General features: G+C 44.8%; 1 protein-coding gene across 6 annotated transcripts in view; it reads right to left on the reverse strand.

The window, feature by feature from the left end:
- The window catches only part of ciz1a (cdkn1a interacting zinc finger protein 1a), a 72340-nt gene that overhangs the window by 47273 nt on the left and 10350 nt on the right, over window positions 1-14717 (reverse strand). For all 6 annotated transcript variants that reach the window (XM_068012134.1, XM_068012137.1, XM_068012136.1 and 3 more), the window contains exon 3: window positions 3813-3979. In XM_068012134.1, coding sequence (XP_067868235.1) covers window positions 3813-3979 — 167 coding nt within the window. The remainder of the gene's footprint in view (window positions 1-3812; window positions 3980-14717) is intronic.

Consider the following 14717-nt stretch of genomic DNA (forward strand, 5'->3'; position numbering starts at 1 on the left):
TGAACTGCCTCCAATGCCAGTATACCCTTCCTTAAGTATGGGGACCAAAACTGTACATAATACTCTAGGTGCAGCCTCACCAACACCCTGTACAGTTGTAACAGGACTTCCCTATTTTTAAACTCCAACCCCCTAGCAATAGCCTTCTTGAACCACTGCAGTCCATGTGAGGTAGGCACACCCACAGTGCTACTAGGAAGGGAGTTCCAGGATTTTGACCCAGCAACACAGTGGTTAGTACCGCAGCCTCACAGCTCCAGGGACCCGGGTTCAATTCTGGGTACTGCCAGTGCGGAGTTAGCAAGTTCTCCCTGTGAGTTTTGGCCGGGTGCTCCGGTTTCCTCCCACAGCCAAAGACTTGCAAGTGATAGGTAAATTGGCCATTATAAATTGCCCCTAGTGTAGGTAGGTGGTAGGGAATATGGGATTACTGTAGGGTTAGTATAAATGGGTGGTTGTTGGTCAGCACAGACTCGGTGGGCCGAAGGGCCTGTTTCAGTGCTGCATCTCTAAATAAAATAAATAAATAAAATAAACAAATAAACAGTGAAGGAACGGCGATGTAGTTCCAAGTCAGGATGGTGTGTGACTTGGAGGGGAACTTGCAGGTGGTGGTGTTCCCATTCATTTGCTGTCCTTGTCCTTCTAGTTGATAGCAGTCGTGGGTTTGGAAGGTGCTGTCTAAAGAGCCTTGGTGCATTGCTGCAGTGCAACTTGTAGATGGTACACACTGTTGCCACTGTATGTTGGTGGTGGAGGGTGTGAATGTTTACATAACATAAGAAATAGGGAGCAGGAGTAGGCCATTCAGCCCTCAAGCCTGCCCTGCCATTCAATAAGATCATGGCTGATCTGTCCCAGGCCTCAACTCCTCTTTTGGGTCTGCTCCACATAACCCTCGACTCCGAGACTTCAAAAATCTATCTACCTCCTCCTTAAATACATTTAGTGACCTAGCCTCCACAACTCTGAGGCAGAGAATTCCAGAGATTCACCACCCTCAGAAGAAATTCCTTCACATCTCAGTTTTAAATATGTGATCCCTTATTCTGTAACTATGTCCCCTAGTTCAAGATTCCCCCACTAGTGGAAACATCTTCTCAACATCTACCCTGTCAAGCCCCCTTAAAATCTTATATGTTTCTATAAGATCACCTCTCATTCTTATAAACTCCAATGAATAAAGGCCTAACCTGTTTAGCCGTTCTTGATAAGACAACCTCTTCATCCCAGGAATCAGCCTAGTAAACCTTTTCTGAACTGCCTCCAATGCTAGTATATCTTTCCTTAAATACAGGGACCAAAACTGTACGCAGTACTCCAGGTGTGGCCTCACCAACACCCTGTACAGCTGTAACAAGACTTCCCTATTTCTAAACTCTAACCCCCGAGCAATAAAGGCCAAAATTCCATTTGCCTTCCTAATTACTTGCTGCACCTGCATGCTAACCTTTTGTGTTTCATGCACAAGAACACCCAGATCCCTCTGTACTGCAGCATTTTGTAGTCTTTCTCCATCTAAATAATAATCTGCCTTTTTATTTTTCCTACCAAAGTGGATTACCTCACACTTTCCCACATTGAACACCATCTGCCACGTTTTTGCACACTCACTTAACCTATCTATATCCCTTTGCCGATTCTTTGTGTCCTCATCACAACATGCCTTCCCACTTATTGTTGTATCGTCAGCAAGTTTGTGGATGGAGTGACAATCAAATGGGCTGCTTTGTCCTGGATGGTGTCGAGCTTCTTGAGTGTTGTTGGAGCAGCACCCATCCAGGCAAGTGCAGAGTATTCCATCACACTCCTGACTTGAGCCTTGTAGATAGAGGACAGGCATTGGGGAGTCAGGAGGTGAGTTACTCGCCGCAGGATTCCTAGTCTCTGACCTGCTCTTGTAGCCACGGTATTTATAATGGCTACTCCAGTTCAGTTTCTGGTCAATGGTAACCCTAGGATGTTGACAGTCGGGGATTCAGTGGAAATTTAAATTGCTATTTAACCATATTTTCATGTGGGCAGCTGCACTGTAGCAGGTGTTGTATACTGCACATTACACCTGCCACAGTGCAAACCTTTACAAAAGACTTGGTTCACATTCAACCTGAAATTTATCACAATAAACACAACTGCGTGAAGTGATTTTGCCATCACCTTATAATGCTAGTCTCAGACAATTCCACCCATTTACAAATTAGAGCAAATAAAAACGAGTAAGGGAAAATGTAATTGGCGCTGAAAGGAAGGTTTATAAGGGCCAAGAGTAAGATATTGATGATTAAAAGCTTCTACAGCCGACAGCTGCTCAAACAGGATCTTAAATTCAATTTGAAGTTGACTAATGTCCTAACAAACTATGTTTGTTCACTAATGTACTTTTTATTCTTATCTCATGTGTTAGTTTTAGCAACTACCTTTGATATCAAAAGTACAATGTCATTTATAAAATACTATAATTTACCTGCTGTTTTTAAAATTTACTACCAGGCCAAGCCAGACAGAACATTAGAAAGCATGCTCTATGCTAAGCATTTGTCTGAACAAAGCTCCCCAGAAGAGAAATATAACTGTATCAACTACATTAATCATGTGTCTGAGGATTCATAAAATCGTAGGCTTCAGTGTAATTTGCCCATCCCTAGATGCCCTTCTTCCTGAAGCACTGTAGTGTGTGTGGTGAAGCTGCTCCCACAGGATTTTGACCCAGTGATGATGAAGGAACAGCAATATATGCCCAAGTCAGAATATTGATGTGATTTGGAGGGGAACTTGGAGGCAATGGTGTTCCCATGCACCTGCTGCCCTTGCTCTTCTAGGTGGTGGAGCACATAGGTTTGGAGGGGTGGGGGGGCACTATTGCCTAAAGTACAAGAACACAAAAATTAGGAGTAGACCACATGGCCCATCGAGCCTGCTCCACCATTCAAAATGATCATGACTGATTCTAGGATTCAACTCCACTTTCGCGCCCTATCATAACCCTTGATTTCCTGAGACACCAAAAATCTGTCTATCACAGCCTAAAATGTATTCAACGATAGAGTATTCACAACCCTCTGGGGTACAGAATTCCGAAGATTCACAACCCTTTGAGTAAAGTAATTTCTCCTCATCTCAGTCCTAAATGATCAGCCCCTTATCCTGAGACTGTGCCCCCATGTTTCAGATTCCCGACCAGCGGAAATAATCTCTCAGTGTCTACCCTATCCAGCCCCTTTAGAATCTTGCATGTTTCAATGAGATCACCTCTCAATCTTCTAAACTCCACAGAATACAGGTGCAATTTACTTAGCCTATCATAGGGCAACCCCTTCATTCCAGGGACCAATCTAGTGACCCTTCGCTGGACCACCTTCAATGCAAGTATATCTTCCAACATATTTTACAGAATCCAGCAGATCTCAACAGTCTTCCAGCCAGACATTTATCTTTTATGTAATACATGTATTACAACACCTCTTCAGTGGCTCAGCAACCCAATCTTTGCAATGGAACTACAGCTTACATTTCTCCAGCTAAGCTCATTTTCCACACTGACTGCATTGAGGTCATTTATAGTTTCTGCTACTTTTAATTGAATGGATTCAAGTAACCTGCCCTAATAGCCAAGGCAGTTGATATCTTGGACATTCAGTTGAGTACAAATCCAACATTTGCAATGTGAAAACCAGATATTTACACATTTACTAATAAGATTTTTTGGCCCCGGTATATTCCATTTTTGTCACATTGGCTAACTTAATTTCTACACTACAGCATTCCCATAAGGACAATCTGGCTCACCCCACTGAAATTAGCTTTCCTCTTACTTTGTTAAATCTCCGGTTATGCTGCTGGAAGAGTTGGTTCCCAAATCTGATGCGAGGTGTCTGCAGCTGGATGCCAAGGGGAGGAGTGCCCAGAATTGATGCTCTGGATCCTGGTGGGAAGAATGGCTGAATGCCTGGAGTAGTCATGCTGTATCCATGAAGACCGCCTATAAAATACAATTGTTGTGAGAATCAGATTTAAGAAACAGGATCGGTTACCAGTATTGTATGACACGTCAGTTATAGACACATTTTACATTCAGTATTAGCAAGGACATGTCAGTTTCATCAAGAATAGAAAAGTTTAATAAAATACTTTCCATTACAATTCTAATGCAGGGATTGCATTTTGGTGGAACGACCTTGTTATGGACAGGTGGTAAGTGGTGTGGATGGATTCCACTTTTTACCTCCCAACTGACCACAACTGTGTTTTGTTGAAAATGTGTTAGTCCTGGAGTGTTTTAGGATCAAATAAATGACAGGTTTTCTCATAGGATAAAAAAGGAAGATAACCATTTATTTTTAAACAATTCCTGAAATGGTCACAGCTTTCACCCACTCACACATTCATACACAAGAATAGATAGAGAGTAAAAAGGTAGGATGTAATTAAAGTCCAAGGCGATAAGAGTTTGCGGTTTACAGAATACTGTTGAGTTTCTCGGGAGAAAAGTCGTTTTTAATTGGTGCTGGTCCTGAATGTTTGCTGTCTTGAACTTGCTGAGGTGTTGTAGAGTTCTAGTGATTAAACTCACCCAAAGTTGGTGGTGTGAATTTGGTTTATCTTCACAGATGGAGTGTCTCAAAGTCACTTTGTAATTTCTCAGCTGTCGTGGTTGTTCAGATCTTGTTCAGCAGGGTTCTTCTCTTTAGCTGGAACTCTCTCTCTTAGCCTCTGGATGGAAACTGGCTTTCTGTGGTCTTGGCTTGATCTTGCTCTCTTTCTTTCTGTCTAGGAGGGTTACCTTTTGAGGTCAAAATCCATCACATTTGAGTTTCTGTTAGGTGACCACACAATGGACCAGGCTACGGAAAGGCTGCGTTTGCTGACAACGCAACCACTAGGTGACGCAGTACTATCACATGCGTAAATGCAGCCTCTTCCACTGAAATGCCACTGTCTGCGACATCTCAGGCAGCTGCCAGGATTAAAGATGGCACTGCCCAACTTATCATAAAAAACAAATTCAACCGGAAAATCCCCTCAATGGCTGCCATCGCCGGCTCCATCCCGCCTCCAACAGCCACCCCCCCCCCCATTGTGTTTCTCTTTGCCACGCCCTCCTGTGCCCATCTTCTTGCTGTTCGCTCCCCGCTGCCTTTCCTCAGCCACTTGCTCCGGCTTCGCCGCTCGCCACCGCCTCTGGTGGCTCGCTCCCAACTTCCCCACCCCAGATTCCGGCTGCTCGCTCTCTGCTACCACCCACAACACCCACCCCTCTCGCCCCCACAGCCGCTAGCTCCAGGCCCCACCACTTCCCACCTCTCGCTCCCACATTCAATTTTTCCCCGTTGAGCCACCTGAAGGCGGGCCACGTGGGGTGACGGGCGACGTAGGAGCGAGTGGCCGAGGAGGGAAGGGCGGGGTGGGGGGGGGAAAAAGAGAGAAGCGGGGAGTGAGTGGATGGAGAGGGTGGCAGGGGGGAAACGGGGAATGATCAGCTGAGGGGAGGCAGGGGAACAGTGGCGAGGTCTGGACCGAGGGGGTTGGGGGGTGAAGAGCAGCTGGTGGGGGGGGGGGGGGGGGAAATGCACGAGGGTGGGAGCGAATGGCTGAGAGGGGGGAAGCGGCCAGTGGGGCGGGTGCAAGTAGCTGGGGGGTGGGGGGGGTGAGCTGCCGGGGGGAGCGAGTGGTTGAGGGAAGGCACTGACGTGGCAGGGATCGAGCGGGGTGATGCGACCATTGAAGCAGGGATGGAGGGAGCGGGGTACTGTTCAGGTGAATGGAGACGGCTATTGAGGGGTGAGGGCGTCATTGCATGGCGACGTCATGTGCGCGCATTCATACTGGCAAGCTGGCAAATGTTCGCACACATTGATGACTTCCGCGATCGCTCTGCGCATGCTCTGCATTTGTCAGGAGTCACTTTGCTATGGAAACCATGGCTATCTGGTGATGTCTGAATGGGGACCATTCTGTTATAATGGTGCTACTCAAATCTAAATCGGGGGACATAATCACTGACCAACGCAAACAGATGGACCGCTGGGTTGAGCACTACCTAGAACTGTACTCCAGGGAGAATGCTGTCACTGAGACTGCCCTCAATGCAGCCCAGCCTCTACCAGTCATGGATGAGCTGGACATACAGCCAACCAAATCGGAACTCAGTGATGCCATTGATTCCCTAGCCAGCGGAAAAGCCCCTGGGAAGGACAGCATTACCCCTGAAATAATCAAGAGTGCCAAGCCTGCTATACTCTCAGCACTACATGAACTGCTATGCCTGTGCTGGGACGAGGGAGCAGTACCCCAGGACATGCGCGATGCCAACATCATCACCCTCTATAAAAACAAAGGTGACCGCGGTGACTGCAACAACTACCGTGGAATCTCCCTGCTCAGCATAGTGGGGAAAGTCTTTGCTCGAGTCGCTCTGAACAGGCTCCAGAAGCTGGCCGAGCGCGTCTACCCTGAGGCACAGTGTGGCTTTCGTGCAGAGAGATCGACTATTGACATGCTGTTCTCCCTTCGTCAGATACAGGAGAAATGCCGTGAACAACAGATGCCCCTCTACATTGCTTTCATTGATCTCACCAAAGCCTTTGACCTCGTCAGCAGACGTGGTCTCTTCAGACTACTAGAAAAGATCGGATGTCCACCAAAGCTACTAAGTATCATCACCTCATTCCATGACAATATGAAAGGCACAATTCAACATGGTGGCTCCTCATCAGAGCCCTTTCCTATCCTGAGTGGTGTGAAACAGGGCTGTGTTCTCGCACCCACACTTTTTGGGATTTTCTTCTCCCTGCTGCTTTCACATGCGTTCAAATCCTCTGAAGAAGGAATTTTCCTCCACACAAGATCAGGGGGCAGGTTGTTCAACCTTGCCCGTCTAAGAGCAAAGTCCAAAGTACGGAAAGTCCTCATCAGAGAACTCCTCTTTGCTGACGATGCTGCTTTAACATCTCACACTGAAGAATGCCTGCAGAGTCTCATCGACAGGTTTGCGTCTGCCTGCAATGAATTTGGCCTAACCATCAGCCTCAAGAAAACGAACATCATGGGGCAGGATGTCAGAAATGCTCCATCCATCAATATTGGCGACCACGCTCTGGAAGTGGTTCAAGAGTTCACCTACCTAGGCTCAACTATCACCAGTAACCTGTCTCTAGATGCAGAAATCAACAAGCGCATGGGTAAGGCTTCCACTGCTATGTTCAGACTGGCCAAGAGAGTGTGGGAAAATGGCGCACTGACACGGAACACAAAAGTCCGAGTGTATCAGGCCTGTGTCCTCAGTACCTTGCTCTACGGCAGCGAGGCCTGGACAACGTATGCCAGCCAAGAGCGACGTCTCAATTCATTCCATCTTCGCTGCCTTCGGAGAATACTTGGCATCAGGTGGCAGGACTATATCTCCAACACAGAAGTCCTTGAAGCGGCCAACATCCCCAGCTTATACACACTACTGAGTCAGCGGCGCTTGAGATGGCTTGGCCATGTGAGCCGCATGGAAGATGGCAGGATCCCCAAAGACACATTGTACAGCGAGCTCGCCACTGGTATCAGACCCACCGGCCGTCCATGTCTCCGTTATAAAGACGTCTGCAAACGCGACATGAAATCGTGTGACATTGATCACAAGTCGTGGGAGTCAGTTGCCAGCATTCGCCAGAGCTGGCGGGCAGCCATAAAGACAGGGCTAAATTGTGGCGAGTCGAAGAGACTTAGTAGTTGGCAGGAAAAAAGACAGAGGCGCAAGGGGAGAGCCAACTGTGCAACAGCCCCAACAAACAAATTTCTCTGCAGCACCTGTGGAAGAGCCTGTCACTCCAGAATTGGCCTTTATAGCCACTCCAGGCGCTGCTTCACAAACCACTGACCACCTCCAGGCGCGTATCCATTGTCTCTCGAGATAAGGAGGCCCAAAAGAAAGAAGGTGCTACTACACTCCTATTCATTTTGGTTGAGCTGTGAGTCGGTCTGTCTCCAGAACCTTTTGTTAGTTCATTCATGTAGACAGGAGTGATCAACATGCAATGGTACCCCTTTCAATTTCAATGGTTTTTCCCCAGAGTTATTTCAGATGAGGTTAACGAGTTTCATCCTCAACAGATGGAGGTGTGTATTGTCAATACAGGAGGGGTCACGTGACTGTTACTCCATTTTGTCTGGTACAAGTGTCCATGTTTTTGTGGTTCAGTTTAGAAGTTGATTTTTTATTTTCATAATTCCTCCAATTCGTTGTTTATTTAATCACAGCTCCTTCAGAGCATGACAACATGTACTACAACATTTGTTACGACTGAAGCGGGAATACTGCACTGTCAATTCAGTCCCATTACTCCACAGGTCACAGCATATTATTAAAGTTTCCCACCTACCAGAAATCAGCCAAATTAAACACTTTAACAACCCCCAGAATAAAAAACACCAAACCAGATATCTTTAAACAACAAATTAACTATTTAATAAACTAAATCTTAAATACTGAAATAAATTTGCCTGTAAAGACTTAACTGCTTATTCCTCCTACCCCTCATGCACACACACACATATTCAAAAATCAACCATTAACCGGTTCTAAAATGTTTTAAATTAGAGTGGTTTCTTAGGAATGATAAAACAACTGGGTTGTAAAGCAACGGTGAGGTGTCCCAGAGTCAAATAGTCAGATGTCACTCGAAGTCTCCCGACGAGTTTGATGAACAGTCTGTAATGGATAAGCGTTCACGGTACTTCGGCTGCAGTAGGTGTCACACAGATCTTTCAACAAGGAGTATAACAACAGGTCTATTTAGATTTTTGAATTATCAGTCTATTAGTAGAAACTTTACTGAGTTTCCAGAACTCTCAGAAACACGAAAGGCAACAGAAAGTCACTTCTGAGGTAGAGATTTCTTAGAGACTGGAAGTAAAAAGGAATTTGCTACCTCCAATAATGCAAATATTCCTTTCCAGGGATCTTTTCCTCTTTAGGCGAAACACAGCCTGTAGGCCAATGTAGATTTTCTGCTGAGACACACAAATCCTTCCTTCAAGAGGCACACTTTGCTGGTCTGCCAGTTCAAACCAGTTCCAGCCAGTCTTTACACACAGTCGAACTGATACGATACGGCATGTAACCTCTCTCTTTCCTGCTGTTGCTTAGGAAAGAGGCTTACAGCTTGCACACACCGTCTTCAGAGAGACAAACAACTCAGTCTTAAAAGCACATAGACCCCCTTTAGCTTTCAAACAGAGAAAAGAAAAATACTTCCAGGACACAATGTAGAAAAAAAAATTGAGCTCTAAACTTATGTACATAATGGCATTAAAGGAATATCGGATTTGCAGCTAAACATTTCAACACTCACCTATTGAGTAATGCCACAAGAGATTAGACAGTAGATTAGAAATAGCAGATATTCCTACTGAAAAGGCAACAATGCTTAGTTTAAAATATTTAAGTTGGAGATGACTATAATTCATCATAATTTTTTCGAAGTTAAATGAAGCTAAATGGTCAGAATGCATAAAGAATACACACATAAACTGATGAATGTAAAACTCAACACATGGCATGCAATATGTCTCACCAAGAACAAGTATGATTTAAATAAAAGCCTACAAAATACATTCCTTGCCGAGAAGCCAAGTTGGTAAAATTGACAGCCACCCTACGAAATTATCAGTCAGGTCGCAGCAGTCCTTAATAACAGATGCCAACAACACACACACACAAAGACTAGGACCATGCTTTAAAAATGCTCAAACGTGCTTTTGAAGCAAGAATCCAACCATAAATCAGAGACCTTGTATAGACTTTACAACAGAAAAACAGGCCATTCAGCCCAGCAGTTCTATGCTAATGTTTATGCTCCACACCACCTCCCACCTCATTAACTCTATCAACATATCCTTCTACTCCTTTCTACCTCATGTGCTTATCTAGCTACGCCTTGTCATTTATGTAGCTTCTTACATATATTGTCGTTATCTAGCTTCCTTGTGCAGCTAAAACCAGAAGGGATGTGAGAGAAAAGATGGCTGTCTGAGCGGTCAACTTAATCACAAAACACAGAACTCCCACCCCGAATAAAGAGCCTTTGAGATGTTCCGCTATCAAACCCAAGGAGAGATCCTGGTGCCTTTCCACAATTAAACATCCAGCTGCTACAAGTATACAAAGGAGCCAAAGATGTATTTCTATAGGTGCTGGAAGGTGGGATTAGTTTGGGCGGATCGTTTATTCGGCTGGCGCAGACACGATGGGCTGAATGGCCTCCTTCTGTGCTGTACTTTTTCTATGGTTCTATGCAGGGACTTCACTTGGACAGACCTGCGGGAACACAGAGCTTATCTGTTGGAGCTATCATTTTGGAGATAGCTCTACTGCAATCACTGTCCTAGCTCACAGCAACTTGTTTGAAATAACGCTAAGCCGTATGATAGTGTATTCCAGGGTAAACTAGAGCAGAGTCCAGGTAGAATGGATAACCCATGTTCTTAGAAAATCTACAGCTTTTTAAACATTTTTCAGACAGGGTCTTGACAAATAACCAAAGTTCTACAGCTTTTTAAGCAACAGCATAAAGGGTTCCTATTTCGCATCCAGGACCCTGACCTAACAAGTACAGCTTCTTTCCAACATATTTTGGCCTGCAGCCTTGAGAGTAGATATATTTAAATCGTGTGTTCCACAGCCAATGTCCATGCTATTTGACTGAAAGGAGGTAGCAGCTGAGGTAGGTTTTCTTCCTTGGTATTTTTCCCCCATCTCTACCAACACTCCATGTAAGGCTACAGCTTATTGAACTTAATGGGCTGTAGTGATCACATATAGATATGGTACAAAAGGAGGACTACAGCCAGCGCACTACATTAGATTATAAGTCTCTAACGTAATTACAGAAAGATACTCTAGGAAATCCAACTGCTGAAGAAGCAAGTAATGTCATTTATCTCAGCACTGTTTTTGAGACCTCTGTGTGCGCAAAGCGGTTGTTGCATTTGCCTACGTAGCAGTGGCAAGTAATCTTCAAAAGTGATCATTGGCTGTTAAGTACTTTGGAAAGTCCTGAAAGAGGTGACGCTTAATCCACAAGTATGAAGGCAAATTCCCTCTTTAAATACAGCCAATGCATGACAACTGATACTCCGTCTGATTCTAGTACTCGAGGTAAGGTTTGGTACATTTAACAAATTTGTTAATACCTATTAGAGTTATTATGCCAGGATCTTTGCTGGTGCTAGGAGCATGCTACACCAACAACCTTTGGTTGCAACATGTTTTGGTGCTGGCAGAACACTAAAAAGAATCACTTTCTAAATCTGCTGATATCACAACAATGCTTGTGCACAAAACAAAGTAGGACATTGAGAAGTTTTAAAAAGGTCAATATTGAGCTTTCACTTTATAAATCACAACAGTGACTACTACACTTCAAAAAATACTTCATTGGCTGTTAAGTGCTTTGAGACGTCTGGTAGTCGTGAAAGGCGCTATATAAATGCAAGTCTATCGTTCTTTATCATTGGCGTGACCGCACTTGGAATACTGTGTTCAGCCCTGATTGTCACAGTACAAAGAATTTTGCAGCTATTGGAAGTGCACAGAAGAGAGCAACCAGAATGATTGAGCAGATGGAAGGATTAAATTATGAGGAGTGATTATGTAAATTGGGCAGATTCTCACTTGAAAAGATGCGGTTGCAAGATGATATGATTGTTATTTCTAGTATTCTAAAATGACTAGATAATGTAGTCCTTAACAAGCTTTTTGACAGAGGTGCTCAAAATCATGAAGGGCTTTAATAGAGTAAATAAGGAGAATCTGATTCCAGTTGCAGGTGAGTCAGTAACCAGAAGACACAATTTATAGTGACTGACAAAAGAACCAAAGGCAATATGAGGAAACGTTTTGTTTTTACACAATGAGTTGTGACCTGGAATGCACTGCCTGAAAGGATGGTGGAAGCAGATTTAATAGTAACATTCAAGAGAATTTGTGAAACATTTGAAGGGAAAAATTTGCAGGGCCTGCAATAGAGTGAGACTGGCTGGATAGCACTACCAAAGAATAGGCACATGCATGATGGGCCAAATATCCTCCTCTTGGGCTATACCATTCTATGATTCTAAGCTAGTTCACCATGTCCACAACAGTAGAACTAGAGGCCACAGCTTGCGCTTTAAGGGAGATAAATTCAAAACTAAGCTGAGGAAAGATCATTTCAGAGAGCCATGAGCAAGTGGTCAATCTATGGAACAGGCTCTGTAGGGAGACAGTGGAAGCTGTTAGTATTGATGCATTCAAAATGCAGATTAGATAGCTTTCTTGCAGAAATGACATTTTGGGACATGACGTGATGACGTAACATGCTTGAGATGAACAGGTGACTTTGGACCTATGGTTCCCAAAGCTCTTCACAACTGGGGGTTTTCCTCACCTCACATCTGGCTCAGTTGTAGACTATTTGATAGAGATTATTATTAGACAACACCATTATTGTTGTATCATGGGACCACATTACTAGGATGATAGAGGGCAAACCTCGGTGGATCTTGGTCTTTTTATAATCTTACCAATTCCTATGTTTCTAAAAACAAATTTGCTCAGCTGTGTCTTCTAAAAGAGTACATTTTTAAACTTGAGGGTCAGTGTCAACTGGAATATTAGATATAGTATGCAGGCAGTACTGTACTGCACCACTACAACTGATATATAGTACACAGATAGTGTCCAAGTTAAATTTTTTCTATCTTAAAAGAGTGTAACATAATGAAATACAGTGATAGATTTAAAAATACAAATCTCATAAAAGTCAGTTTTAAAGGGGGAGGGGGGGAACCAAGCTACTTAAGGCAAAATCTTGCTTTTGTTAGTATATGAAAATCACAAAATTTGTCACAGGATATTATGCCATTACCAACCACCAACCTTAACTCTAAGTAGCAGTGAGCTTCGCTGCTGCATAAAACAGCTGAAATTGGCAAAACCGCAGCAAATCACAGAGGTCTGTAACAACATCAACTGAGGCTAGGATTTAAACTCTCAGTAGAATGGACGAGTAACCCATGGCTCTAATCACCGTAGCTACCAGAACACAATCTTCATTTACTTAAACAATTGTTCAGGAAGGGTTATTGAACAGTATCTGTTCTAACCTGTCCCCTCTAAACTTGCTGCACTCATTTCTCTCAGATCTCACGACATTATCATATTTGCAGACAAGGGTGCTGTTGTAGTCTGGCGCACCAGACTCTACATTGCAGAGGCTCAGCGCCAACTCTCAGACACTTCTTCCTACTTCCCCTGGACCATGATCCCACCACCGAACATCAAGCTACTGTCCACAGGACTGTCACTGACCTCATCTCCTCTGGAGATCTTCCCTCTACAGCTTCCAACCTCATAGTCCCGCAACCCCCGACAACCTGCTTCTACCTCTTTCCTAAAATTCACAAACAGGACTGTCCCGGCAGACCCATTGTTTCAGCCTGTTCCTGCCCCAGTGAACTTATTTCTCCCTATCTCGACTATCTTTTCCCCCCTGGTCCAGTCTCTTCCCACCTACATCCGTGACTCTTCTGACGCCCTACGGCATTTTGACAATTTCCAGTTTCCTGGCCCCAACCGCCTCCTCTTCACTATAGACATCCAATCTCTCTACATCTCCATCCCCCACCAGGGCGGTTTGAGGGCTCTCCGCTTCTTCCTTGAACAGAGGCCCAACCAGTCCCCATCCACCACCACCCTCCTCTGCCTGGCTGAACATGTTGGCACATTGAACAACTTCTCCTTCAAGTAAAAGGTATTTCGATGGGTACCCACATGGGTCCTAGTTATGCCCGTCTTTTTGTGAGATATGTCAAACATTCCTTATTCCAGTCCTACTCAGGCCACCTCCCTCAACTCTTTTTCCGGTACACTGATGACTGTATTGGTGCCGTTTCCTGCTCCTGCCCCACAATGGAAAACTTAATCAACTTTGCTTTCAATTTCCACCCTTCTCTCACCTTTACATGGCCCATCTCCGACAGTTCCCTTCTCCGACTTCTCTGTCTCCGTCTCCATCTCTGGGGATAGGCTACTAACATTCATTATAAGCCCACCACTCCCACAGCTACCTCGACTCTTCTTCACATCCTGCCTCCTATAAGGACTCCATTCCATTCTCCCAGTTTCTCCATCTCCGACACATCTGCTCTGATGATGCAACCTTCCGCAACAGCACTTCAGATATGTCTTCCTTTTTCCTCAACCGAGGATTGCCCCCAACTGTGGTTGACAGGGCCCTCGACCATGTTCAGCCCATTTTCCGCACCTCTACCCTCACCCCTTTCCCTCTCTCCCAGAACCACAACAGGGTTCCCCTTGTTCTCACTTTCCACCCTACCAGCCTCCACATTTAAAAGGATCAGCCTCTGCCATTTCCGCCACGCCCAGCGTGATGCCGCTACCAAACACATCTTCCCCGCCCCTCCTGTCAGCATTCCGAAGGGATCGTTCCCTTCGTGACACCCTGGTCCATTCCTCCATTACCCCCACCACCTTGTCCCCGTCCCATGGCACCTTCTCATGCAATCGCAGGAGGTGTAACACCTCTTTTACCTCCTCTCTCCTCACTATCCAAGGCCCCAAATACTCCTTTCAGGTGAAGCAACAAGTTACTTGTACTTCTTTCAATTTAGTATACTGTATTCACTACTCACAATGTGGTCTCCTCTACATTGGGGAGACCAAACGCAGA

The sequence above is a fragment of the Heterodontus francisci genome, chromosome 32, assembly GCF_036365525.1.
Source record: "Heterodontus francisci isolate sHetFra1 chromosome 32, sHetFra1.hap1, whole genome shotgun sequence".
Classification (NCBI taxonomy): domain Eukaryota; kingdom Metazoa; phylum Chordata; class Chondrichthyes; order Heterodontiformes; family Heterodontidae; genus Heterodontus; species Heterodontus francisci.